The 25,266-nt window shown below is 42.1% G+C and overlaps 1 protein-coding gene across 6 annotated transcripts in view; it reads right to left on the reverse strand.

Moving 5' to 3' along the window:
- Window positions 1-15,243, reverse strand: part of FAM13B (family with sequence similarity 13 member B) — a 44,894-nt gene extending 29,651 nt beyond the window's left edge. For 5 of the 6 annotated variants that reach the window (XM_029962962.1, XM_029962959.1, XM_029962963.1 and 2 more), the window contains exons 1-4: window positions 4,998-5,164; window positions 3,823-4,013; window positions 3,132-3,344; window positions 305-482 (exon numbers count right to left, since the gene is read on the reverse strand). In XM_029962962.1, the coding sequence (XP_029818822.1) occupies window positions 305-482; window positions 3,132-3,344; window positions 3,823-3,979 (548 nt within the window). In that variant the 5' untranslated portion in view covers window positions 3,980-4,013; window positions 4,998-5,164. Of the gene's footprint in view, window positions 1-304; window positions 483-3,131; window positions 3,345-3,822; window positions 4,014-4,997; window positions 5,165-15,225 lie in introns of those variants that run through there. The other variant, XM_018081041.2, reaches the window with a different exon arrangement.
- Between the last annotated feature and the right edge of the window lie 10,023 nt (window positions 15,244-25,266).

Genomic DNA, 25,266 nt, shown 5'->3' on the forward strand with positions numbered 1-25,266 from the left:
AAACACCAGGATAAGCTGTACTTTTAACTGCCTTCTCCCAGAACTGTTTTCTTGCTACAAACAGTAATCTTACACACTATCACTAAAATATTTGAACCTCAGAATAAATAAGTAATGCAACAATCAAATCAGTGATTTCTAATGCCACAACTCACAGATGAGTTGCTGTTTAAATCCCATCAAAAACTGCAAAACCATCCTGTGGACTTGCTACTGTTGCTCATGGACTAGGAATGACTTTAAACTACAGATATGCCCTCAAATTCACCTAGAAACACTTAATGAACTTTTATAATTAACTTACTGAAAAACATCCGGACCAAAGACTGCAGCTAAAGAACTTGCTGACCAAATTTCTTCATGATGAGATGCTACATTAGCTAAAAATTTACACAGAAACTTTAACAAACTGTAATTAACAGGTGGAAGCTGCTGCAAGAGGAACCTCAGCTTTCTTCCAAATTCATCTTCATTATTATAATCTGAAAAAGGAATAAAAATATTTTAACCAAAAATAAGATATCTGCTTTTTCATATTTGATACTGATCAGACTTTTTCTGACAATTTCTTACTTCTGAAGTACAGCTAACATGGTCAAACCACAGCCCAAAATGTCAGAATTGGCTTGAATTTGTTCAGTAATTTCCACCATAGTCTCCTCTGTAAGTCCAATCTGCAGTTGTCAGCACATTTTCCCCAATTAACACTCACTCAAGTTTCTGATTTCACAGGATAAACTCCTCTATATGTTTTTGTTTTACCAGTGTTATGTAACAGTTGCTTTGCAGACCAGTTAAATTCTCCTATCAGACAAGCTACTTTGACACTTTACCTTTATAAGCATCCCATCCTCACCACTCTACTTGCTTCTATAATACTTCACTGATAAATCCAAGCTATCTCAATGCAATCATCTTCACACATGCTTAGACTGAAGCTTGTTGATTCAATTTCAGATCTGAAAAAGGGTCACCATAAAACCTCTTCGTTCTCACCCCACTTAACTATACCCTTCATCAAAATGTCTCTCCATAAATCTCATTTGTTGCATCATCAGCCTTACAGGCAACAAGGTTCAAAGAGTTTACAGTTGTTTGTACCTAGCTGAGAAATCCCATATATAGGAAATGTCAGGAAAGCAAAACAGGAGAAAAACTGATACAAAGAGGCCTCCCCTTCTTTCTCAGACACTTGAAAACTCTTCTGAGATCAGTTAGAAAGGGAAAAGTAGTTTTGAAGGTTATGAGGCACCACTCTGCCTCTCTAGATGAGAGAGCTGACACATCCTAGTCCTTAATATCAAAGCAAAGAGTGAGTAAATTCCCTGTTGTGTAAGCACAGGAACACCAAGCAGTAACTGCACAGGGTTTCATTTGCTCAGACACAGTCATTATCTACAGAAGCTGAACACAGCCAACCAGGCACAGAAAAACAGTTGTCTCAACACAGTAACACAATAAAATTAATATTTCATTGTTAGAACAGATAAAAGGACTATAAAAAGTACTTTCACAATGCAGACCTTCAAAAAGAAAGGGAGCAAGGGAGAGGTGACAGACCACCTTACACATACTCCATGTTCTGTCTAACCAATCTGTCCAGAAATTTAAGTTCTAAACAACAACCAGAGACCTAAAAGGAGAACCTTCTTACCTCTACCTGAAGTTCTCTGACACTAAAGCAAGAAAACACACTTCTGGGACACGTGACCTTGTGCAATCAGGTCAAATTCACACTTCCATTACCAAAATGACCTGTCTTTGAGGAGCCACCTGCATGGAAGGAGCCCCTAACATGTACATAGGCCACACCTTGTATCACTAATTGTTTTGAGAACTAAGCCTGACCTAACAATATTAAGGACAGCTAAAGAGGGAGAAGACCAGAACTAACATATGGATCCACAATTACTGCCATCTTCTGCACCTGTGTAAGCAATTCCTCCTCAAATGCAGCTGATGATGCAATTCTGGAAACTAACTGAGGTCTGTCCATCACACAGCCAAAAGCCAATTAGAGGAAACCAGGATACTTAAGAGAGGCAAATGAAGCAGCCCCACACTGCTGCAGATGATGCTCCAGTTTAGCACTTGGTAAATAAGAGTCCCAGCACATGAAAACTCTGCTGAATGTACTCCTCCCACAAACCAATTCCCACTCTGAACAAACACGACTATCACGAGCACCATCGAGTTCTTATCAGGAATAAACCCAACAACAGAAAATTAAATCAAACAAAAATGTGTGTCTTACAAAGCCAAAAAAAACCAGCATTTGAAGAGAAATACGACTTTACATTGGAAAAGGAGTAACACCCCTGTAGGAAGACAACCAGTAGTGGCCCCTTTGAGGACATGACTGATGCAGTGCTGCAAGACAAGTGCTTCTAATAGTCAAGTTATGAACCAACTCCAACATCACTCAACACAGCAGAGGCCAAAGGACCCAGGAGGGTGGATACAGAGACACAAGCTGGGAATTGGTAAAGAAAATAGCTGTGCCAGCATATGGGTGTCAGTTTGAGAGGGCAAAGATTTGTACTATAAGAAAAAACATACTTAGCAATAACAATATGCTGATGACAGGTGGTTTTTTCCTCCTACAAATGAATTTTAAGCTGAAAACAATCCACAGTGGGAGAGCAAATATGACATGAATATAAGACTTGAGATTGCTTTTCTAGTATATAAAAGTTTTAACTGCCATGAAAGCATAGGCAGAGTAAGTGAAATAAGAGAGAAACAAAGGCATTCCCCAGCACTTTCAATGCACCAGTGGTGGGAAATTGTCCAAAAATTTCAATTCCAGTAGTTTTGACCAGTGTTCCAGCATTCTCACACAACATAGAACATTCAGAACTAATCAGCAGGATACATGGCAGCTTCACCATTTTCCTACACGACAGATGAACTGTGCCTTTGAACCCAGACTGAGCTTCCTAAATAAGACCAATTTATTGGGGTTTATGCTAAGAAAAGGTATATTTGAATGCCTCCTGATATACATATTATTACACAGACCACCAAAGACATTCTAGTGCCACTAGAAATCTCAATTCAATAATGGGTTTTACTCTTAAAAAAAAAAAAAAATCACAAAATAAAAGCACCAAATCAAAAATAGTTATTACCTTGAGAAAGTTGCATCAAATGTATGTGCAAACTGCCTGGGATAACTGGCTCTGGAAGTTCTTGAAGAAAAAATCTAAGAAGGCTGATAGCTGAGGGTACATCAGCTTCTTTAACCAGGTCCACATCTTCTCCGTTATCGTATCGTTGCCGGAGCCACTCCACTGTCTCAGCATTCCCATTGACTTGAAAAAGTCCTTCTTGTTCCAGACCCCCTGAGTTAGGGAAAAAAAAAAAAAAAGTTGCAGAAATAAACTTTGAGATCCCATATGGACAAATGTATCAGAAAAAATACCTATAACCAGATATGCACAATTCCCACACTGAGTGAAACACTTCCTGGACAACAGTTTTGCAAGACTTCCAGCAGTCCTTGTCCCAGCATACACATTCTTATGCCCAGCTAACAATAAAATAACAAGGTAAATGTTAGCAGTACCTAAACCACAGCATTTTCTAGGAGGTGCCCTGCTGAGCTGACTGCATTGCTCTTGGCTAGAAAACAGCAAAAATCAAACATAACAGGAGGAAAGAAAGGAACTGTGTATCGCCAAAAAAACCCCCAAAACATTCAAACCACAGCCAATTACATGTAAGTAACTTCAGAAAACAAGTACTCTTCAAAACTCCCAAGCTATTCTTTAAGAATAAGAGTTAAATGTATTATTTAAAGTACAGTAAGGCAATACATACCATGTTCCTCAATATAGTCCACGACATGGCGGACTATGAATGGAACCTCATTGTCTGGTTGCCCTTCTTGCTGCAGCTCATCAAGTGGAATTCCAAATATTTTGTTAGCAAGAACAGAGTTGCAGTTACTCAAGGAAGGGGAGGAGCTCTTCCTCATATCTTTTTGCAGCCAAAAATCAAAGCTGTCTTTTCTGTCAAATAAGAGGAATTAAAACCAAAAAAACACACTTCAGTGTATGCTGTTGAAAGCATTGATCTGTAACACAAAATGTTTTAATTACCTAATGCAAATACTCTCTATTCTGCCTCCATCAGTTCACTGAACTAATGAACAGTTCTGTGATGACTCCTAACACAGCTAACTTGATAAATGACTATCACTGAGGTGTTCTGTCCAATCCTCAACAGAGGGATGAGAAGAACATGGAGAGCAGCAAAGGAAATACAGAAAATTCTAGTTACAGCATTTGCTAATTAAGCTCTAAGGTCCTTTGGGAGAGGTAGGTTCCTCAGTACCTCTCTAACAGTATTTAGTGGTCAGGCTTCCAGAACTCAACAAAAAAGCCTCTCAACAAGAAATGAAACCAGTGAATCCTCCCAAAACCAAACCCCAAGTTTCAGTGATATGATTACATATTTTGTGATACACAACTGTACTGTAATCAACTTCTAATATAGTTGATGTTTTCTGGTCTGCATAATAAAGCTTTCAACACCTGCATCAAATTAAAAGTTCTACTGAACATAAAAGCCCCAAAACTAGTTTCTAGATGCTCAGTGATACCGTTCTTCTATCATGCAGAAGCTCAAGCTTCACTGGCAAGTCTTTGCTTGATAAAGGATCTAGACAGATAACAAAGGTATCACCAGAGGCAGTGTAAGTCACTCAGTTAAACTGTTATCCTGTCAAAACCAAAATATTTCTTCTAGCAAAGAAAAAAACCGTCCTTTCAAAACAAATAATAAAGAGAAAAGAAAACATACTTGTTTAAATGCAAGCAATCACTTTCATAGAGGTTGACACAGCAAAGCAAACATAGAGCATGTGCTGTTAGTCAAAGCACTGCAACCAAACAAATTCTCTGTTTACTGATGGATAAATTCTAATGGATTAGACATCCTGAAATCCATATTTCCTTTTTTTTTTTTCCAGTAAAACAATTTAGGAAACCTACCTCAGAGTACTTAAACAGCCGAGTTTGAAAAACGCTTTCTGCGCCAGCTGCCCTCACTGACCAAGCATTCTTTTGTCATTTATGGTTGTTTAAGATTATGGCAAAAGATCAGCCTGTAGTTCCTCATTGAAGAATAGCAGAACTCGATCAGTACTTCAGCAGTTAATCTGAAAATAAGGAAAAATATTATTAGACCATAAAGTTTTCAACAGTTTTAAACTCAGTCACAAGTCTAAACATCACACGGGAGGAATTCTCCTTGTCAAATCATCAGCTTCTTATTCTGAACAGGAAAGCATAAAGACCACATTAGCACAGCTCATGAGAGAGCTCCCAAAACTGCAAATCCCCTTTTTTCACTTAGGAGTTAACCAAACTTGAAGTGAAAGTTATCATGGGACATCTAAGTCTTAACAATTTTTAAATAATTTGCAGACTTATTCAATCCTCTTCTGGAGAATCAAGGAGGGCTAAGTAGGTTAGGTAGAAGTGCATAATAAAATATTGAATGGCTGTAAAATTTTTAGAAGGATCTCAGGCACTGATTTAATACACCATTTTTAAACAGCAAGACCAAACCCAAAGTCCTAACCAACCAGTTTCAGTGGTACTGATCATCTTGTCTAGGAAGCTGATTACGTGTCCCAACTGCCAGATCAAAGTCCAAGAGATCATCAGATCTGGATCCAGGAAGCAACTGCCCCCAAGTCAGATTCCACAGAAACACCCACACTTGTGCCACCTTTTATTTATAATCCAGATTATCTGGACATTTTTCATGTTCTCAGCTCTCAAAATAGCTACAAACCACAGCAACAGCCTTTATCATTTTTTGTGGTATCAAAAAATTTAAGCTGCAGCTTCATGGCACAGTAGAGCTGATATAAAGTCCCAAATCAAAGGGTCACCTCAGCCCCTTGATCTCCACCCATCACTACCTGTTTATTTTAACTAAACTCAAGCAACTCTGAGTGGGCAAAACTAGCTTATGAGATGCACATACACACACACACAAAACCACAACTAGACAATAAAAAGGCTTCTCCCAGTTTTAAAGTTGTGTACTGAAACCTCCTGTTTCATAATTGGAGACTGATATGACTGGAGACAAGAACCTTCCCTCTCTTTGCTCCCCCACACCAGCTCTTGCTTCTGTTCCACATCAGAACAAATCAACTTCATCCTTGCTTGCAAAGTCCTGACAACCCACCACTGTCCTTTCAGTACCTAAATGCCTGTGACAACAGGAATCCAGAGGCTTTCCAACAGTTTGAATAAAGCTGTTTTCCTGCTCCCAAGCCTCCCTAAATGCACCCACATGTAGGGGAATAAGCTCTATACAAGACTGCTTCAACCTGCTCAGTGTTTTCTTGCATTTAGGCCTAGAGGAAAAAATATTTCAGGCTTAAAAGTGCTAAAGTCTTTGTCTATTAATGTAATGCTGACCAGTATTCTTTCCTGCTCTGTGTCATCTGTCTCTATCTGTTGTCTTGTATTACACACAGGTTGTAAATCTGTTATGTCTCACACAAGTGAATCCTGGTCTGAGATCAGGATTCCAGGTGAGCTGGCAATAGAAAATGAAGGGTTATATTGCAGTCAACAGGTTTTACTTTTTTGTTTGTCTGGAGGGGGTTTTTTAACCAACCATTTTCAAATCTGATATTGTGTACTCTTGATTACTAAAAGGTTATGTCAGATTCCAAAAGTGAAGCAGCTGCAATTCATGGCTCTCCTATAATTTCTGAAGGCTTTGTACAGCCATTTTGCTTAAAGTTTAGGTATATTAAGAGAAAGTCAACATATATAAGTTTTCAATCAATCCCAACAAAGTCTACTTTCTCGAGTCTTACCAAAGTCAGCCTGTCCACAACACCTCACACCTTGGCCAACTGTGGGCTTAAGGGCAGCTGGAAGAAAATCTCTGATGGATCTGCCACAATGTTTTGGGCTGCCTTGCTAAAACCAACAAACAAACCTAATAAAGAGGCCAATTCAGAAGTGATCACTTCTTTATAATTCAGCACCAAATGAAGGCTCTCGAGGTGCAGCTTTCTCAGCAGAGGTAACCTGGTGCTCAGTTCACTCAGCCACTTTCACCAGGTGCTGCAGACAAACAGGCTGCCTGAACATTAATTGCAGTCAGGAAAAAAAAAAAAAAAAGAAAAACACAGATTTCTATTTTAACTGGCTTGGCAAAGCAACAATGAAGTTGAAAGAGCCCGGTTGTCTTATTGTTAGAGTAAAACCGGATTTACAACCCAAGCTCATACTTTAAACAAAGGTTTATAGGGCTTATCATCACCTAGAATTAGTGAAAGGCTCATTTTCACCCTCTCAGATACACACATACTTATACACACATTCCAATACATCATTATAGGCAACAATTCATTTACAAATCGTTTAAGCCTTTTCCCTTTTAAGCCAGGCTTTGGGATCTTCACAGGCTGTGATACAATGCATCTGGTATTTACCAAGCCTAGAAAAAGCTGGAAACTCTCAGAAAGTTATTCAACTTCCAGTAAGTTTTATTTCCTGCTATTTGCAACATTGTAAAACTGTTAATAATTAAACATTACATCTCCACTTTTTCTACGGATCAAAAGCTTTCCCACTTGCCCTCTCTTGACTCAGGAAGTGCAGCACTTCCATGCAGACATGTAAGAAAACTAGGACAAGACAGGGAACCTTCAGGATGATTTCTGGAGCTTTTTACAAACACTAAGCATTGCTGTGGATTTTTTTTTTTTTTTTACTTTTTTTGCCATGATCAATCAACTCAGAAAACAGGAGCTGATCCATTCAGTCAGCTCTTCCTACTTATGTCCATATTATCCTGATCCTTTCAAATATGTCCTTCCCCCTCCCAATTTCACAACCTAAATGCTCCACAAGATTTATCAAGAAAGAAAAAAAAAAACAGAAAAAAAAAATCACACAAAAGAAAACCAAATAGGTTATGTTTTATTATAAATATTCTGGTTGTGTCTTTCTCAATCTACTTACCCTCCTTGTTACTATAAACATTTAAAGACATCCCTAAGCTACAATCATGTTCTACAAAATTTAAATACAGAAAACTAAAAATACATCTTATTATAACCACATATTATACTATAAGTTCATTTATTTACAAGAGGCTGAAAAAAACCTATTATGTCCTTTGCAACATGTATTGAGCCCAGGCATCTTAAATAAGGGTAAAACACAGTTTTGTTCTGCATTGAGAATTTTCGTGCCCTCACACATTACTAAAAAAACTTTGCTTTGTTTTGGTTTTTTTATTAAGGCAAGTTCTTCACAGAGTCTGATGGGAAAACAGCACCATGAGCTTCATTTTGCCATCATAATAGCATTCACTTATCTTGGCAATTAAAGAAGTATTCACACCCACACATGAAATGCCACTAAAGAAAACACAGCACACAGGGCTAACCATTAATATTTGAGGAATACACGGGAAAATTTAGACTTGCATTTAGTTCAGCTTTTACATTACTGACTGAACTACAAATAACACACGGGTGTCATTTTAAATTAAAGTCCTCAGGGTTCCACCACCTTTCCTTAAAACAAAGGAACGAAGCAACAAGTACAAATAAACAAAGGAAGGCTGCAAACTGAGACCGTGCCATAGGAATGAAAACATTCATTCTGCCTCTAGAATTTCTGCCACAAGTCTCAACTATTCAGGCAATTCTTTCATTTGGTTGTTTTATCTAGCAAGAAATTCATATTGTCTCTGAAGCCAAACCCAAAGCTAACAGCGACTGCTGCTCTGCTCTACTTTTAATATTTTATTTCGTGGCATTAGCAGACATTGCCAGTGATTTTTTTTTTTTTTGTACCTCTAAATATAGGATTTTTAGATAGGAAAAAAGTGTCATAGGGCAACAAAACAGCCTGTCCCTGTTACTCAGGAAATACACCTCAAGTTTTTTGGCTTTTTGAGCTTGCAGTGCTGTGACCCTGTGAGCCACCCACGAGCTGCACACAGGTCCTAAAAGGTCACGTACACATCCTCCAGTACAAAGAGGATCAATGCTCCTTTTCTGCAACACAAGGAGGTTTATTTACAAATAAAATTCCCCAAAAGCCATTAAGTGTCTCAAAGTTTTTAGTTCCTTATTCTATATTTGATAAATAAAATATTAGGTTACTTATATGACTTACAACTAGACAAAATCCGTGACCTCCTCCTGGATGCCTACAGCAAACTTACTGTTAAAGCAAAATAAAGAATTCTTTTTTTTTTATTATTATTTGCTAACTTTGAAACGTTCAAAGTTGTAACAGATTTTACGAATTTCTAAACGATGGGCAAAACTTATGACACAGATTCCAACTTGGAATCACGGGAACTCTCCCCATGTAATGACATCATGCAGAGGAGCTGCCAGGCGTGAGCATGAGCAAGGAGGCTTCCCCAGGAAACTTTGGTGTACCAGCTCACTGTGGAACACCCAGACCATTTGGCTACTGCTGTACTACACACTGTTTCATTTATGATTTAAAAAAATAGCAGCCAGCTTTCTTCTCCTTACTTTTAAGTTTCGTCAAGATAAAAGGAAGCTGATTTTTTTGTAATGTTAGGTCAGGATTGTAACAGCTGACACTGGTTGATTTTGATGCCATTTGTATACTCAAATGACTGGGGCATTCCCAATGGATGAACTGCTGTTGGGCAAAAGAGCTTTTGCTCATCTGAACCCTACCACAAACCCGGACACAGAAAAGGACAAACAATACACTTGTCTCAAGAGCACAGCTAAAAGCAAGCAGAGCTGTGCGAGTGCTTGAATAGGAACAGAATATCCTCCACATAAAAAGAATAATCACATATAAGCAGTCACTAATAATTTGAGTAGTCAAAACAAAAATTATTTAAAATAAAAGTTCTAAACCCAGCAAGATTAGCTTAAAATAGATCTTAAAGCAAGATTTCCTCTTTTTGACTGCCAGTGAAATCAGCTATCGAGAGGTATTTCAGGCACAAGTCTGGACTGGCAAAGCAGACAACTGGGCTCAGTTATTACCTTAAATTTAACAAGTTGGTCTTAAGGATCCAATCCCCATCCCCACAAAGTCATAATGTTTGAAATTAAGTATAACTGCAGAATTTAGCTTGCACTGTTGAAGGAAACCATGCTGGAATAAAAGCCTTCTCAAGCAGATGTGATTCCCTGCTCCCTTCGTTTCTCGTCACAGTCACTGACTCTTCACTGCCCTGTTTGCTTTCTGGTTAAGTAGGAATCAGAAGGAAACAAGCTCGTTGCAGTTTTGCACACAATCACAAAAGGAGTCAGCAGAAGCATGAACACCAGTTCTTTAATTAATTAACTGCTTGCCTGTATATGCCTTCACATGTGCACTCACACACACTGAACCTCAACTCCATTAGCAGAAATTCCCCATCGTTTGCCACCAGCACTTCTGAGACTGCCTTAAAAACCACCCAACTGACAAAATGCTGGTTATACTGACAAAGCAAATAAAAGCACAAAAAATACAACAGAAGATTTAGGAGGATGCAATTATAATGCAATTTTTGTTTCCTGGAAATGCAGTAGTAGCAAGCCTTCTAATTTACAAATTAGAACAATTTAAATTAAGCCTTTATGTCCTTACCGTGGAAGAAAGCAACAGAACACCTCATCAAAGCTCCTCTGGAAAAGATATTAGTGAAACTAATAGAATTTTGTATTTTCTCGGGTTTTAAATTTACAAGCCAAGAAACCATAACACTGATTAGGATTCGTTTTCCAATCAGTATAGTTTAGTCTACAGTTTCAGCTGACAAAACCTGATCACTCTGTCTGTAAATAAGCCCATCAAAAACAGATCTTCATGACAGGTAGATGCTATTTATTAGTAAATCCTAAAATACAGTGACTGTTTTAAGTATTCCAAACGTTGTGAAACAATTCCACATTCTGAAAGAACAAGCTGAGGGATCACTAAAACATTAGCTGGTTTTGATATGCAAAAATAACGTTTTATATTCACTTACTAGATAAAATCCAGAGGCTTTTTAGCAGCATTAGAGCAGCTCGTAATCCTTCTCCAACCCTATTGTAGCAAGAGGAATGAAATCAAACCACCAGCGATACCAGAAAAAGTAGATGTTTGCTCAGTGCCTCACACCCACCACCACACACGGCCAGATTTGCTCTCATCTGCTGCTGCCAATGCACATGTGCAGAATTATAAAGAAACTTCCTGCTCGCACAGATCCCATCACATTCTTAACAACAGTAGTTAATAAATAAAAAGGCTTTTGTATCTTGTGTAACAGCTAATTATAGTCATCCTACTCGCCACCCCCCAATGCAAAGCTCTACTCCACCAACCACACACGAATAATTGCCTCTGCATCAGATAATACAGAACTTATGAGCAGGGGCATTATAAAAGTACAGTAAGGCAACAGACAGGAGGAAATTATCAGTAAAAACATGAAACTTGAGAGGTTCGTGTTATAAAACCAAAGCAGTTTAACAACTGACACTGCTGTTAAAACAGACTTCAGAACAGAAGTCAAGCTACCTCAGAGGCACCAAAAAAGCAAACTATAAATATGTAATGCACTTGATTCATTATACATAAGTTATCATATTACATACATTTATCGTCAGCTTGTTTCCCCTCCCTCACAAACAGGTAAGCAGAAACACAGGCTGGAAGTCAGCAGATTACAAAATGATTACACAGCCCATTCCCTATCAAAACACTGCCTCTGCCACAGCCACGAGCACGTGCCACCGAAACACACGACAGGCTCAGCATCCCCACTGCAGGAGTAACACATTTCATTCCGTTCTGTAGCAATGACTCCTTGAATTGCAAGGAAAGAAAGAGAAGCCAAAAAAAAGAAGAAGAAAAAAAAAATTTAAGTAACCTGATTACATTACAAGAGTGCCAAGGCAACAAAAGACTTCATTAAATGTGGAGTTCAGCAAAAAGAGGAGAAAACCTTTCAAAAACACACACACAAAAAAAAAAGAGTATAAAGGAAGGAAGAACCGCATTTGTAAGATTCCAGCTCTCACCTTTTCAGTTTTGTCCATGTATTATTATCCTACACAGCTGAGCACTAATTTTAATCCTGAACACTCTGCAGGGAACACTGAACACAGGAGACACGTGAAGAGCCACTCAGAGACTGGACCCCGGACAATCAATGCAGGGCTCCCACCAGAGACTCCGCTGAGATCCAGCAGCTGCCCCACCCAAACGTCCTCACAAATGTCCAGACAGTGAAGAAAATAAAAACCATTTAAACCTCTCAATAGAAAAAAAAAGCCTCTGCAACCACAGCCTTTGTTACAAGCTGTTTGAACACGAATATAATGAACTATCTGTATTTTAAGCTCTTTTGGTTTATATTTTTGGTTTGTATTTTTTTTAATGCACAGGATTTCACACGTTCTCCGGTGAAAGACCACAAGAGTAATTGTTTGTTACTATCACAATAGAACTATTTTCACGATATTCACAACACGGTCCCGCAAAATATCACCCATTTCTTGTAGTGAAGGACTCCACCCATACTTTGCAAACCTAACAGGTTTTAAGCACCATAATCACCCTCTTAACTATGTTTTAAAGACTTCGAAAAAAAATAAAAAAGCCCGGTAGAAGATGCAGTAACAAATACATTATGTTTTAGGCTGCAAGAATACACAGAATTCACCTGAATTGAAAGAACTTTCACAAATCCCAACACTTGGCTACCAAGACAGTATATAACTATGAAGACAAATCTGAATCTATCAAAGCCTTGAGACAGTTTGCCTTTCTCAAACAAAATTTTTGCAGGTAAAATCTATAACTTACAGAAAATAGTCAACAAGAGATTCCAAGCTGAATGGCTCAATTTTACTAACTTTCCAGGGAGCAATGTGAAATTCTCTGCCTGAATCCAATTTTGACACGAGACATACAGCCTCTCTGCTGAAAAACTGATAGAGCCATCACTTTACAAACTGCATGACAAGCAACAAATCTCCCTCTTTCATAGCCCTTCACAGAAGATTTAATAGTCCTTCAATTCTGTATCTCCTCCTCAGATGTTTTGGATTAAGTGTTATTTTCTGGTCCTTAAATACCAGTCCTCACATCTGAAATGATCAATAAATGTATAACCAGGCCTGCAACACAGGAAAAAAGTTAAAAGGGTTTGCCATCTCTCACCCTTACAGATGCAAATGCTGAACTGCCCTGCAAGAAGTCAATTCACTCCCATCCAAATGGCCACTAGATTTCTGTGTGATAAAATTAACCTGGTGTTATGCACCGAATTTAAGGACAACTTAAAGGCATTCTCTTACCGACATCACTTCCTCTTCCCTATAGCTGCAGCTTCTTTTGTGGGGGATGGGGGGGAAAAAACCAGAACAACCACCCCAAAAAAAAAAAATCCAAACTAAAAAAATCACCTCAAGACTTGGCAGGTTTTCCTCATTTTCCTAAAAAAGGGCATCACTGCTGAGCTACAATTCGACCTGAGATCAAAAGCCCGAGTATTTGAAAGGGAAAAAAAAAACAACACCCCAAAAAGCAGGGGCTCACCACACTTACTGATGTCTGTTCCAAATGCTGGAATGTTTCTCCAGCCTCACCTGCCTTTGCAAACACGGCTTTATGTGCATCAGAAAGTAAAGCCTCACTGCTTGCAGAGGTCTCAGGCAAGAGCCACACAGGACAAACGGGAAGCCCTTTAACGAGCTCTGAGAAGATCCTCCCGTGTTACAAGTAACGAGAGCCCCAAATCACTAAGACTGAGCAGATAAAAACTATCATTTGCCAAACTCAGACGTTTTGACACATTGTCCATGTCAAAATTTGCAAGCATTAGAAGTTACCAGGAGCTCCTCCGAGTCAGCTTCTTTAAATGTAACCATGGAACACTCCGCTTGATTGATTTTTCTAAAATAATACAGTAACTTTCCAGTTTGATGCTTTCAAAACATTGAGGTATTTGATTCCTTACTGTAACATTGTCAAGGCAAGGAAAGGATCCCTATGGTGCTGCACAATGTACAAAACACAGACAAAGCAGATTAAAAAAGATTCTAAATACCTTCAAATCTATGCAACAAAGAACACATAAAGCAATTTACTAGTAACGAGCAGTAACAAAAAAAACCCAAACAAAATAGCTAAATTGCTTATAGTATAGGCCAACAAACCAGCTTTTTATTCCTTTTATGCTGGCAAGTTCAACTGCACGGAAGACAGAAAAACTCCAAACCTAAATGCTAATCCAGTTTAACAATTTGTTCCAAAGTCACATACTAACAATTCCATCCCTGAGGACACTCAGGAATACACGCCAGAAAAAAAAAAAAAAAAAAAAAAAACCACCACAACCATGTAGGTTTTAATATATTCGCTTTCTTTCCTTTTTTTTTTAACAGCCAAGAGTCATTAGGTGGCATTTACTTTCTTCATTTGCTACCTCTTTTCTCCACCTCGAGCCCGACAGCAGCACGAAATTTTGCAAAAATTTATTAAAACGCAGCCAGACTTGAGAATAAGAGAGTTGAGCATTAAAACCTGGTGTTGCAGCGTGTGATGGCAGGTTTTCTGTCGTTGGGTTTTGCTCTGGGGTTGTTTGTGGGGGTTTTTTTCCCAAACCTGGAAAGGAGCACCCTAACACTGGGACATCTCACGTTAAAGCAACTTTCTGGCACCAAGAAACACTCGAATATTTCAGTCTCCCTAAGGAGCTTCCACGAACAATGGAGCCCCACACCGGCAGACCCCTCGGATGATACATTTGGGCACAGCCTGGCACGTTCAGCCCATGACCCGGCGTTATCAACGCCGGCGTGTTCGCTCAGTGCCTGCCCTTCTTTTAACTTCTGGAAGCAACTTGGCTGAGGAGCTGCGGGGCTGGTGCTGCCCGAGCCCCCTCGCAGGGGGGATGACCCGAGGGAGGAGGGGACGGGCCGGGCAGGCAACTCCTGGAGGAGCCGGGCTGTCAGCGCTCCCCAGGCGGCAGCGGGGCAGGCTCGGCCCCTGACAGCTCCCCGGGCCGGCCCGGCCGGGAGGGCGCTGCCGGAGCCAGAAGGTTCTGACGCGCTGAGGTGACCACCGAACCCGCCGAGCGCGGGCACCCCCGCCCGCCCCGCGCATGCGCCGCGCGCCCTCACGTTGCCGGGTGACTCGCCCTCCCCGCCGTCCGCGGCACCCGCCGGCAGCTCCCTCCGCCCCTTCCTACCCCGGGGCCGGGCGCGGGGCCTCTGCCCTGCCCGCTCCGCTCCGCTCGCAGCCCCTCCTCGTGCCCGTCCCGGCTCCCCCTTCTCGGCGGCCGCCGCCCCCCCCGCCGCTGTCGCCGCGCGGCCGCCGCGCTGCCGGCCCGGGCGCCGTCCGTGCGCTCAGAGCGGCTCCGAGCTCCGACCCGCGAGCGGGGGTCCCCGACGGCAGCGCGGCGGCCACGGCCGGAAGTGACGCGCTGACTGACAGGTGCACGAGCGCGCCACCCCTCCGCTCGCCCCGCCCCCTCCCGGGGTACGTGCCGCGGGCGGGGCGGGCGCTGAGGGCGGGCGGGCCCGCGCCCTGAGGCGGCGCCCGCGGGGGAGCGGGAACGGGCGGCCCGAAATTGGCGTTTTTGTCTCGTCCTCACCCCACACAGGGACTCGGGCACCCGCACAGTGACTCAGCCCGTGCGGGCTCAGGGTCAGTTAGCCTGGAAAACACGTCCTGAGATCACAGAATCACCCAGGCTGGAAAAGATCTCTGAGATCATCAGCCCGTGACCCAACATCACCTTGTCTACTAGACCATGGCACGAAGTGCCGCAACCGGTGTCTTCTTAAACACCTCCAGGGACGGTGACTCCACCACCTCCCTGGGCAACCCATTCCAATGTCTGATCACTCTCTCTGTAAAGAGCTTTTTCCTCATGTCGGATCTAAACCTCCCCTGGTGCAGCTCAAGGCTGTGCCCTCTTGTCCTACTGCTGGGAGAAGAGCCCGACCCGCAGCTGGTGGCACCGTCCTGTCAGGGAGTTGTAGAGAGTGAGGAGGTCTCCTCTGAGCCTCCTCTTCTCCAGGCTGAGCCCCCCCAGCTCCCTCAGCCTCTCCTCACAGCACTTGTGCTCCAGTCCCTTCCCCAGCCTTGTTGCTCTTCTCTGGACCTGCTCCAGCCCCTCCATGTCCTTCCTGAACTGAGGGCCCAGAACTGGACACAGCACTCCAGGGGTGGCCTCACCAGTGCTGAGTCCAGAGGAAGAATCACTTCCCTGGTCCTGCTGGACACACTATTCCTGATCCAGGTCAGGATGATCATCAAGCCCAACCTGTGACCCAACACCACCATGTCAGCCAGACCATGGCACTGAGCACCATGTCCAGTCTTTCCTTAAACACCTCCCTGGGCAGCCTGTTCCAGCATCTGATCACCCTTTCTGTGAAGAAATTCCTCCTAATGTCCAACCTAAGCCTCTCCTGGCACAGCTTAAGTCCATGTACTTTTGTCCTGAGGTGTGCAGAGAGGGACCATGGCCAGTAGTGTCACTGTGGAGGCTCATACCCCGCTAGCTTTGGTTGGACATTAGGAAGAATTTCTTCACAGAAAGGGCAATTAGATATTGGAACAGGCTGCCCATGGAGGTGGTGTTCACCATCCCTGGAGCTGTTTAAGCAAAGATTGGACGTGGCACTTGGTGCCACGGTCTAGTTGGCACGGCGTTGTTTGGTCACAGGCTGGACTCGATGATCTCGGAGGTCTTTTCCAACCTAACTGATTCTGTGATTCTAGTTTTCCCTTTCTCACAACCATATTAAAATATTTCCTGTAAATTTTCTGAATTAAAGCATCAAGAGCCATCACTCCCAAACATTCCCCGAGTGTAAGCACGCCAGAAGTAATGAACTGCCCTTTGACAAAGAGCTAATGCATTTTGAAGCAGAAAATTTAGCACCCTTAAAGTAAGTTAGCATAAGTTAGTGAGGAGATGCAAGCTTACACCCGAAGTGTTAAAACCCGTGCCTGGCAGTCTGTGGTTCCCACATGCCACGCTGAAACTACAACAGCTTTTTCTGTCATGCAGTGCCAGCAGCCATAGGTGGTGGGTTTAATAAGGCATTTAAGGAAACTTGGATTTAGTTAGTAAAAATCCTCTCAGGAAAAGCTTTTTTTTTCCCCCATGAAAAACTGACAAAGAATATATGAAAGGGGGAAAAAAATGATACGACTAGGGTGGGACTAATTGAAACCTCTGTGTTTTCAATAGCTGGGAGGGTTTTGTTTCAGGTTTTCCAACATGGATTCTGAATTTTATCTAGAGATACATTTATAGGAGTCATTAAGAGGTTTTACATTTAGAATCCAAAGAAGGGAGAGTCACAATCCCACAGTAAATTAGCCAGGGTTTAATCAGATCTAAAACTCTATTTTCCTGCTGGAAAGATTTGGTGTCATTAGGAAGTAGCACGCAAAAGCAATAAAATGTGTAGGGTCGAGGGAAGTAGCCTCTCAGGAGGTCTGTGTGTGCTGTCTCCTCTCCTTCCACAGCAGATTTCTCCACTTGAACTGCTAATAAAATCTCCTCGCATCAGGATGAGGTTTCTGAATTTGTATTTTGTATACATCGCTGTGTTCTTTCTGATTCATTTAGCCTCATCAACAACAATAAAGATACTGAATCAGAACAAGCTGGCAATTTTGTTGATGAAACATGGGGGAGAGCGGACTCCAGCTGGCTCTTCAGCAGAGACGTTGGCCAGTTGACAGGAACAAAACTGCAAGAAACCTGACACAGAAAGCACACGTGGTGAAAGGAGACAGACAGCAGAGGCAGGCAGGTAGGCAGGAGCTGCACAGCACCTGTCTGCTGGTTTTGAGTCCCAGACAGTGTCTTCCCTCCCCTGAACTGGCTCTGAGTTCGCCATTTCATGCCAGCTTATCCCCCTTCCTTTCAAAGGCTTCCAACACTCCTCGCAGGGGGCAGACATATGCAGTCCCAGGCTGCCATTTTAGGCTTTTCTGCTCACTTTGTGTTCTCTGTCTGTCTCTGAAAGGTTGAGTACAACCTGAGAGTTACAGAGTCATAGAATATCTCAAGTTGGAAGGGACCCATAAGGATAATGGAGTCCAATTCCATGCTCCTTGCAGGGCTAGCTAAAACTAAACCGTGTGACTAAGAGCATTGTCCAGATACTCTTTGAACTCTGACTTGCTTCTGTGACCACTTCCTTGATGAACCTGTTTCAGTGACCAACCACCCCCACAGTGAATCACTTTTTCCTGATATCTAACCTGAACTTTCCTTGACACAACTTTCCTGAACTTCTATGACTGGTCACCAGAGAAAGCAGATCAGCACCTCCTCTTCCATTTAAGGGAAGCTGTAGATGGCTCTTTGTAAGTCTTGTGCCTTTTACCATCCTGGTCTCTCTCTGGTGCTTTGGCCCCTTCTTCTAAGATAGTAAATACAGAGGGAAGGGAGGCAACAACTTAATGAGTGGCTGCATGGTTACACTCCCAAAATACAGCTGTTGAAGGCCCCTGCCTCTCAGATCACTGCTAAACATTACAATGGAGAATGTCCATGAGCTGTCTCCATCTGTTTCCCACTGCCTCAGGCCCAGCTTCAATTTGATGGCAGCATTTTGTAATTCTCCCTCTTTGGTGCTGTGCACACTGTGGAGCTCACGCAGGTTCATTTACCCTCTCCCAAACTCACAGGCATGTCCAGAGCGGGCCCAGCATGAGCAGGGCTTGTGCAGGTGCACGGCTGCAGGGTGGCACTGTCACCCACATGTCAGGACATACGACAGTGCACTGCCTTGTACAGGGACAAGGCCCCAGTGTGAGGCTGCTCCTGAGCAGAAGGACCCGTTCCCCAGCTGCTGCACAGCTCCAGGAGCTTGGCAGATACATCTGCCAAGAACTAAAGAGCCAGAGTGCCGTGGCATCCCTGTCTCCCTGATAAATCCGTGTCCAGAGCCACACCACAAAGGGTGTGTTTTCTGCAGCTCATTGTGTTTTCTTACAAGTCCAGCTAAGTTGCTCAGCATAAACGTTTTGCAGAGATTGTCCTGCTAAATGCTCAAAGTAACTTAGTAGATCTGAAACGATTACTAGTGTAATTCCCTTTTTTTCAGGAAAAGCCATTCATGAGCACAAATCATTATTACCAGTATATGTCACAGAACCAGAGCCGTATTTCCTCCATGTATCCCCGATGTCTTCAGAAGTATGACTTCAGAATAAAGATTCTCTGAAGACTTTAGCTTCCAATTAAGTCTAGTTCCAGCAACAGCCCTGCCTTACTCCTCATGACAAATTGAAGCAAATTAAAGAAAAATATCCCTATCCCAACTGTGCTCAGTGTTGTACAAGGCTTAGTACAAACTGAGCTAAAATACTCCAAAACTTAAATCAGCTTTGCAATCCAATCCAATCCTTGGGAGGGTGATAGCCTGCCATGCAATTCCTTACCTTCATACTGGGTTATTATCTTACTAGGAGCAAACAGGAATCTGATGTGTAGCAAAACAAGACACTGTTTGCTGCAATACCTGTGCATTATGTGCCAAACACTTTTTACTTGGCGGGGGGGGAAACTATCTGTATGTCAGTAAAGTATTTGCTTTTGGGTTTAATTGTTCACATATAAATTATTTGATACACTCTTCTGAACTTGGAAGTGCATACTGTTTCTCTTAAATAGATCCTATTTTCTCTTGCAAAAAATACTGACAAACATGAATCCTTTCAACACCAAAGAATTAGCAAACTAACACTTTCCAGCTGCAAAGTGCTTTCCTTTCCTGCATATTTCATCCAGAAACAGAGACATGTCTCCAAACTGAGCTTTACTTTGTTCCTCTTTTCCAGTATTACAAAATTTTCTAACCAACATTTTGTTTCAGGATGCCCAGCACATGACACTTGGCCTTGTTGGACATCCATAACTCCCCGTGGAGGCTCTGGAATCAGCAAGTATCCAGTTCTTCTGACTCACAGTGTCCAAAAGGGCACCTAAGAATCAAAGTCCATTTTTAAATTAACAAATGAGGCTTCTCAACACTCAAGTAGACAGGTGAAAAAAATCTATTTTATAGAAACAGAAACTCCAGCCCAGAGAAAACCATTCATCGTTTCAAAGACTGTCAGCCATTACTAGACACACATATGTAAGGATTTTTAAAAACTGAATTCTATATCAAAGGCACATGTTCTGCGTAAATGTCAGACATTTTTACTCATTTTTCTACTAGAGTTCTGTGATTAAAATAAACATTTACAGCATGAGATTTTTTTTTCCCTGCCTTTGAATACTTTTTGGATCTGAATCTTGCTTTTGGGAGATCTGTCTTTAAAGTAGAAATCTGGGAATATGGGTCAAATGTGGCTTTTAAGGCTTGTTCATATTTTAATTGCACGGTTACAGACTTAACAGGAGATAATTCTTCCCTTCTTGAAATTCAAGACATCGAAAGGTTAATTCAGTCTTCTCAGTTCCATTTCCTTCCGTCTGTTCCCCTTCCCACACTTCCCCCCCCATCTGTAGACAGCTGAGTTATTTGAATTTTATGCAAGCTTTTATTCATCCAAAGGGAAAAATCACTCAGTGTCTGCACCAGGCAAGCGAAAATTGCAATATTGCACACTTGTATTTTTTTAATTCCTATTTGCTTTTCTCTGCGTTCACCAGCCCGGGCTCTGGATGTACAAGCTCATGCCCTAAAGATAGTCCCCACTTAAAAGTTAACTTGAATTAAAGCTTGAATGTCCCCATCCCTTTGGAATTCCCATTCTTTGCACTCCCATGGATCTGTACTCTGGCTGCTGTGGTGCTTTTACCTCGAGTTGAGGAGAGGCCACAGTTCACGTTAGCACAATTTGTCTGCTGCCAACACAATCACTCCTCTGCTGCTCCCATGTTATTTCATGGTGTGGCCACTCACACTCAAGGTACACTAACACCAGAGGAGTCACTTTGACAGAGCTCAGGTTAACTCTGTCATGAAGACATGGCTTTAATCTGACTGATTTCAGCACTTTATATGTATTTGCTAGGGAAAAAAAAGCCATAAAACCAGTAATTGAAAACAGTCAAGTTTTGAAGAGAAAGATTTTCACTTCAGATGCCAGGAGAGGAAAATAGTCTCATCTTTTTTTTTTTTTTTTACATTTAAAGAAAGATAAACAGCATTTAACACAACATACTTGCAGCTTCCATTTGAGCAGGCAGAAGTTAACAGATGTGGAACTTGCTGATTACCACTTTCTTACATAATTGTTGACCCTGTACACCGTATGGAATACCCGTGTGTTTGCTTAACAAGCTTATAAAACTGGAAAATGATTTTTGGAAAAGACAATGTAGAAATGCAAGTATGAATGTGAATTGCTCACAGTAATCAGCTAGAAAAGATACTTGGCTGCTTAGTCTGTTCCTCTGCTTCAGCAGCCTCATTCCCTTAAGCAGCTGGAAAACTTCAGAGTTTATCTTCTTCTCCCCAAAACATAAAACCACTTAAGCTACCAGGAGGTCCCAGGCTGTTGAAAATTGAATGATTTGGCGACACAAAGAGAAGTGCTGGTCAGACACCCATCAAAACTACACCCACAGCCCTGTGTCCCAGGAGTCAACACCACACCACCATACCTACCCCAGCACAACACAGATTGTAACGACAGACCCACTGATTGTCCTTCTTCCTCTGGACAAAAGGAAAATCTGAAGGTAATATAAAGTTAGTAGATCTCTGGATTGTATTATCTTTGATTATCTTCTCTTGGATTATGTTGGTTGTCTATTTGCTGCACAATTTGAACTTCATAAGGAAGGGTGATGTTCCTCCTGTCTAAAGCAAAGAGAGTGAGAATTCCAAGAGTGGATTGTTCCATTCAGAGCAGCCAGCTACACTGAGAAGAGCTATCATGTGTTTGAGCACATCCTAGACTTCCCTGTCTTACTACTTCCCTAAAAGCTGCTGCTTGCAAGAGATGCCTCTGTCCAGAGACAGGGAGAAAAAAATGACTGTTAGTAAAGACTCAAAGTCATGCTAAACTTGTGTTTCTAGACCAGCATTCATCACAAACTGTCATGTGCTTGATAGCATTAACTCATGTGACTAAGATATCACATGCTTCTTTCCCCACCCTGTCTTTGGGAGAGAACCATGTGCACGGACATTTTGTATTAATTCTTTTTTTCCTTTAACAATGCACACATGGGTCACCACATTTTGCTAGAAAAGGCCAGGCTAGAGCAAAGTAGTTTATGCTGGAAGACACACTTTTGGGTCAGTTCTCAAGAAAGCTCTGTTGCAAGAACCTCCATCTGGTTAAACTTTTAAAAATTCACTCCCATACCAAGTTTTATATCAAAAAAAAAGGGAGAGAGGAAATTTCTACTCCCACTAGCTTATGTTTTCTCTTCTTGCTCTTTGCTGCAATGGGACTCCCAGTATAGACTGTTTGATATCCTGAGCTATTCAGAAAACACAGGGTTAGAAAAAATAGCCCAAGGAGAAGGACTATCTACAACTGCCTCTCCTCCCCCCTCATCTTCTCTATGTACCTACCCTGAAGGTACAGTGGTCTTGATAAGGAAAATGAAACACCTTAGGTAATGATAAAACATACAGTGTAAGACAAGTATCGAGTATTTACTCACTAACAGTGCAGCCTTAGAGCAGAAAGTCTGCCAAAGAGGGATCAGTGCCTTCCTTACACCCCCAGGATTCATTGTCTCTTAGCCTGGGAACCTGTCTCCGTTCCCAAACATGGATATTTTTTTTGGCAGCAAGACGGAACAAAAGGCACAAAGAGAACTAAGAAAACCCTTTCAGTGGAGCTGTAGTCTTTTTTTTTTTTTCCTGTTCCCCTGAGGACGGGAAACCTTCTAAGGACAGCTTATAGCACACGCAATCCTGCTACCTGCCCGGGAGGTGCTCAGTGCTCACAGGGACCTGGAGGAATTCGGCCACGTGCAGATTCCAGCCCGGCTTTTGACCTTGAAAAATTAATCCCCTACCTTTAGCACCAAAAATACCACAACATTTTGGAAATGAAATCACTGTTACATTGGAGTGGGTGTGTTATTTCGAGACAGCACTGATGTGATTATAAAATCAGTTGTGTCAGCTTATTGGCTCAGCTACAGACACTGATCTGCTCGAGCGTCTGTTCCTCCCGCCGGCTGCTCGTTGGGGTGCTTTGTCCCTCCTCAGCTCCCCGTGGAAATGGATACGATCTGATTCCCACTGTTGCACCAAGGAGAAAGAAACCCCCTCTTTCTGGCACTTGCCCATCTCGTCTCCATGAAACTTGGCATTTCCAGAGCACCTCTTGTGCCAAACATGAGCACAGCGTCCCCCAGCCCGTGAAAGGCTACAGCCCTCATGTATATAATATATACATTGATGTCCCTGCAGCCCCAGCCCCACGTGGACTGGGCACACTGCTTCCAAAGGACAGCAGTCAAGGGAAAAGGCCAAGTGGCAGCAGGTTCCAAAAGTCCCAGCCTCACTCCTCAGACTTTGCACTCGAGCTCCTTTTAAACGTTTCCTCTCACCTATTACCAAATCCTGGTAGCAAGTGTTTGTTTTCCCCGGTTTCTCTGTGGGTGTCTGACAGACACTCAGTGCCTTGTGCTGCCAGGCATGGTTTGATGCTGTCAATGGCAGGTGACTCACTGGTATCAGAGGTGTCAGTTTGACTCAGCCCTTCATCTTTTGGCAGCAGATTGAAAAAAAATGCAATTTCCATTGTATGAGGCAGCTTTTCAGGCACAGCCACACCAGTGTAGCTTTACATGCTTTATGTGTAGAACATGTGTAAAGATCTCATAGTTTGCATGCTCCACTGGCTTCCTGGTTTTTCACATTTATGTGTGCTGGATCATTCTACTGCCTCCGTGCTCCTCAAAGAAATTGAGATTTATTGCAACCACAGTCATCCCAAGGCCAGGGAAATGCCATGTTCCCCCTACTGACAGTGGTGACTCCAAAATCCTGCCATTAAAAACCTGACAAATAACTGCTTTGCTGCTCACATAGCAAAACATTTCCATTCCCAGTGAAAGGAAAAGGCATCTGAGTACTATATTACCTACCCATCTTTAGCTCTCCTGTGATCAGCCTCAATGCAGTGTGCAGTGCCCTCAGGCCAAATTCCAAACTTTCCATATGTAAACTGCATCCAGCTGCCTGTGCTGCACAGAGTATATAAACATGAGGTTTGAATCCCACATGAGCTGTGTTTGACCACAGGACCGAACTTAAAAGCTACAGAAACTTGACAGGCACTTTCTGCAGTGGTCAAGACGTTTGTTGCAGAGATGAGTATCTCCTGATTTCAACAGAGTGAGAACATGTAATTTCTCATCATTATGTTGTTTGGCTTAACACTGTTGCACCTTCCTCACAAACCCAACCCAATATCAATTAAGAACCTGGTCATCTTCAGCCTAAAACCCCAAACAATGTATCCCAAACTGTTTTTAATACTAGCTCTTCCAATAAATTGGGCAATTAAAGTGGTGGTGGTGAAAACAAGCGTGCTCACCCTGTCCTAACACGTTTAGAAGAGCCTGAGCTCTGCTGTGGATCCTGGGGCTGAGCCCATGACAGGACACAGAAAGCCAGAAGTGAGATTCTTCTGCTTTGCTGTAACATTTTGTTTGCTTCCTGCAACTCCGAGAACTCGTGTCAGTCTAAAAGTTTAAGAGGTTTTGCCCTTGTGGTCTCTCTTCATAATCAGAATTATATTTGTTATTTGTAAAAATGGACAAACATTAAAAACACTGAAACTCTTGAACTGCCTTGATTGATGAATCACTCATATTATGTTTTAAAGTCTTTTCTGATCTTTCAAATCTCATGCCCAGCCTAACAAGAGGTTAATGCTTTCTCTTTATACAGACACCAAGACTGTTCAGTGCCAAATCTCAGCTACAGCTTCCACCAATATTCACCCAGTATCCACCTTCCTGCTTGTTCCCAGAGTCTTTCAGTCAAGAACACAGCTTTCAGTTTGTGACAACTGGTTGCATATATGGGATGGAAGCAAAGGAACGGAGCCCTGACATTAAATATGGTGCACACACACAGTGATTTTGTGGGGACAGTCAGTGCAGATGCAGTAACTGGCTGGTAACCAAGCCAGTCTGCAGAAGTCATTTGAGTTGGGAAAGACCTCGAAGACCATCTAGCCCAACCACAGACCTGTTCATTATTTGAATTTAAACAAAGAAGAGATCCTTAAGACACACTTAAACACATTAAAACTATTTTTTCCA

Source organism: Manacus vitellinus, unplaced genomic scaffold (genome assembly GCF_001715985.3).
Source record: "Manacus vitellinus isolate BGI_N305 unplaced genomic scaffold, ASM171598v3 scaffold_51_pilon, whole genome shotgun sequence".
Taxonomy (NCBI): Eukaryota; Metazoa; Chordata; class Aves; order Passeriformes; family Pipridae; genus Manacus; species Manacus vitellinus.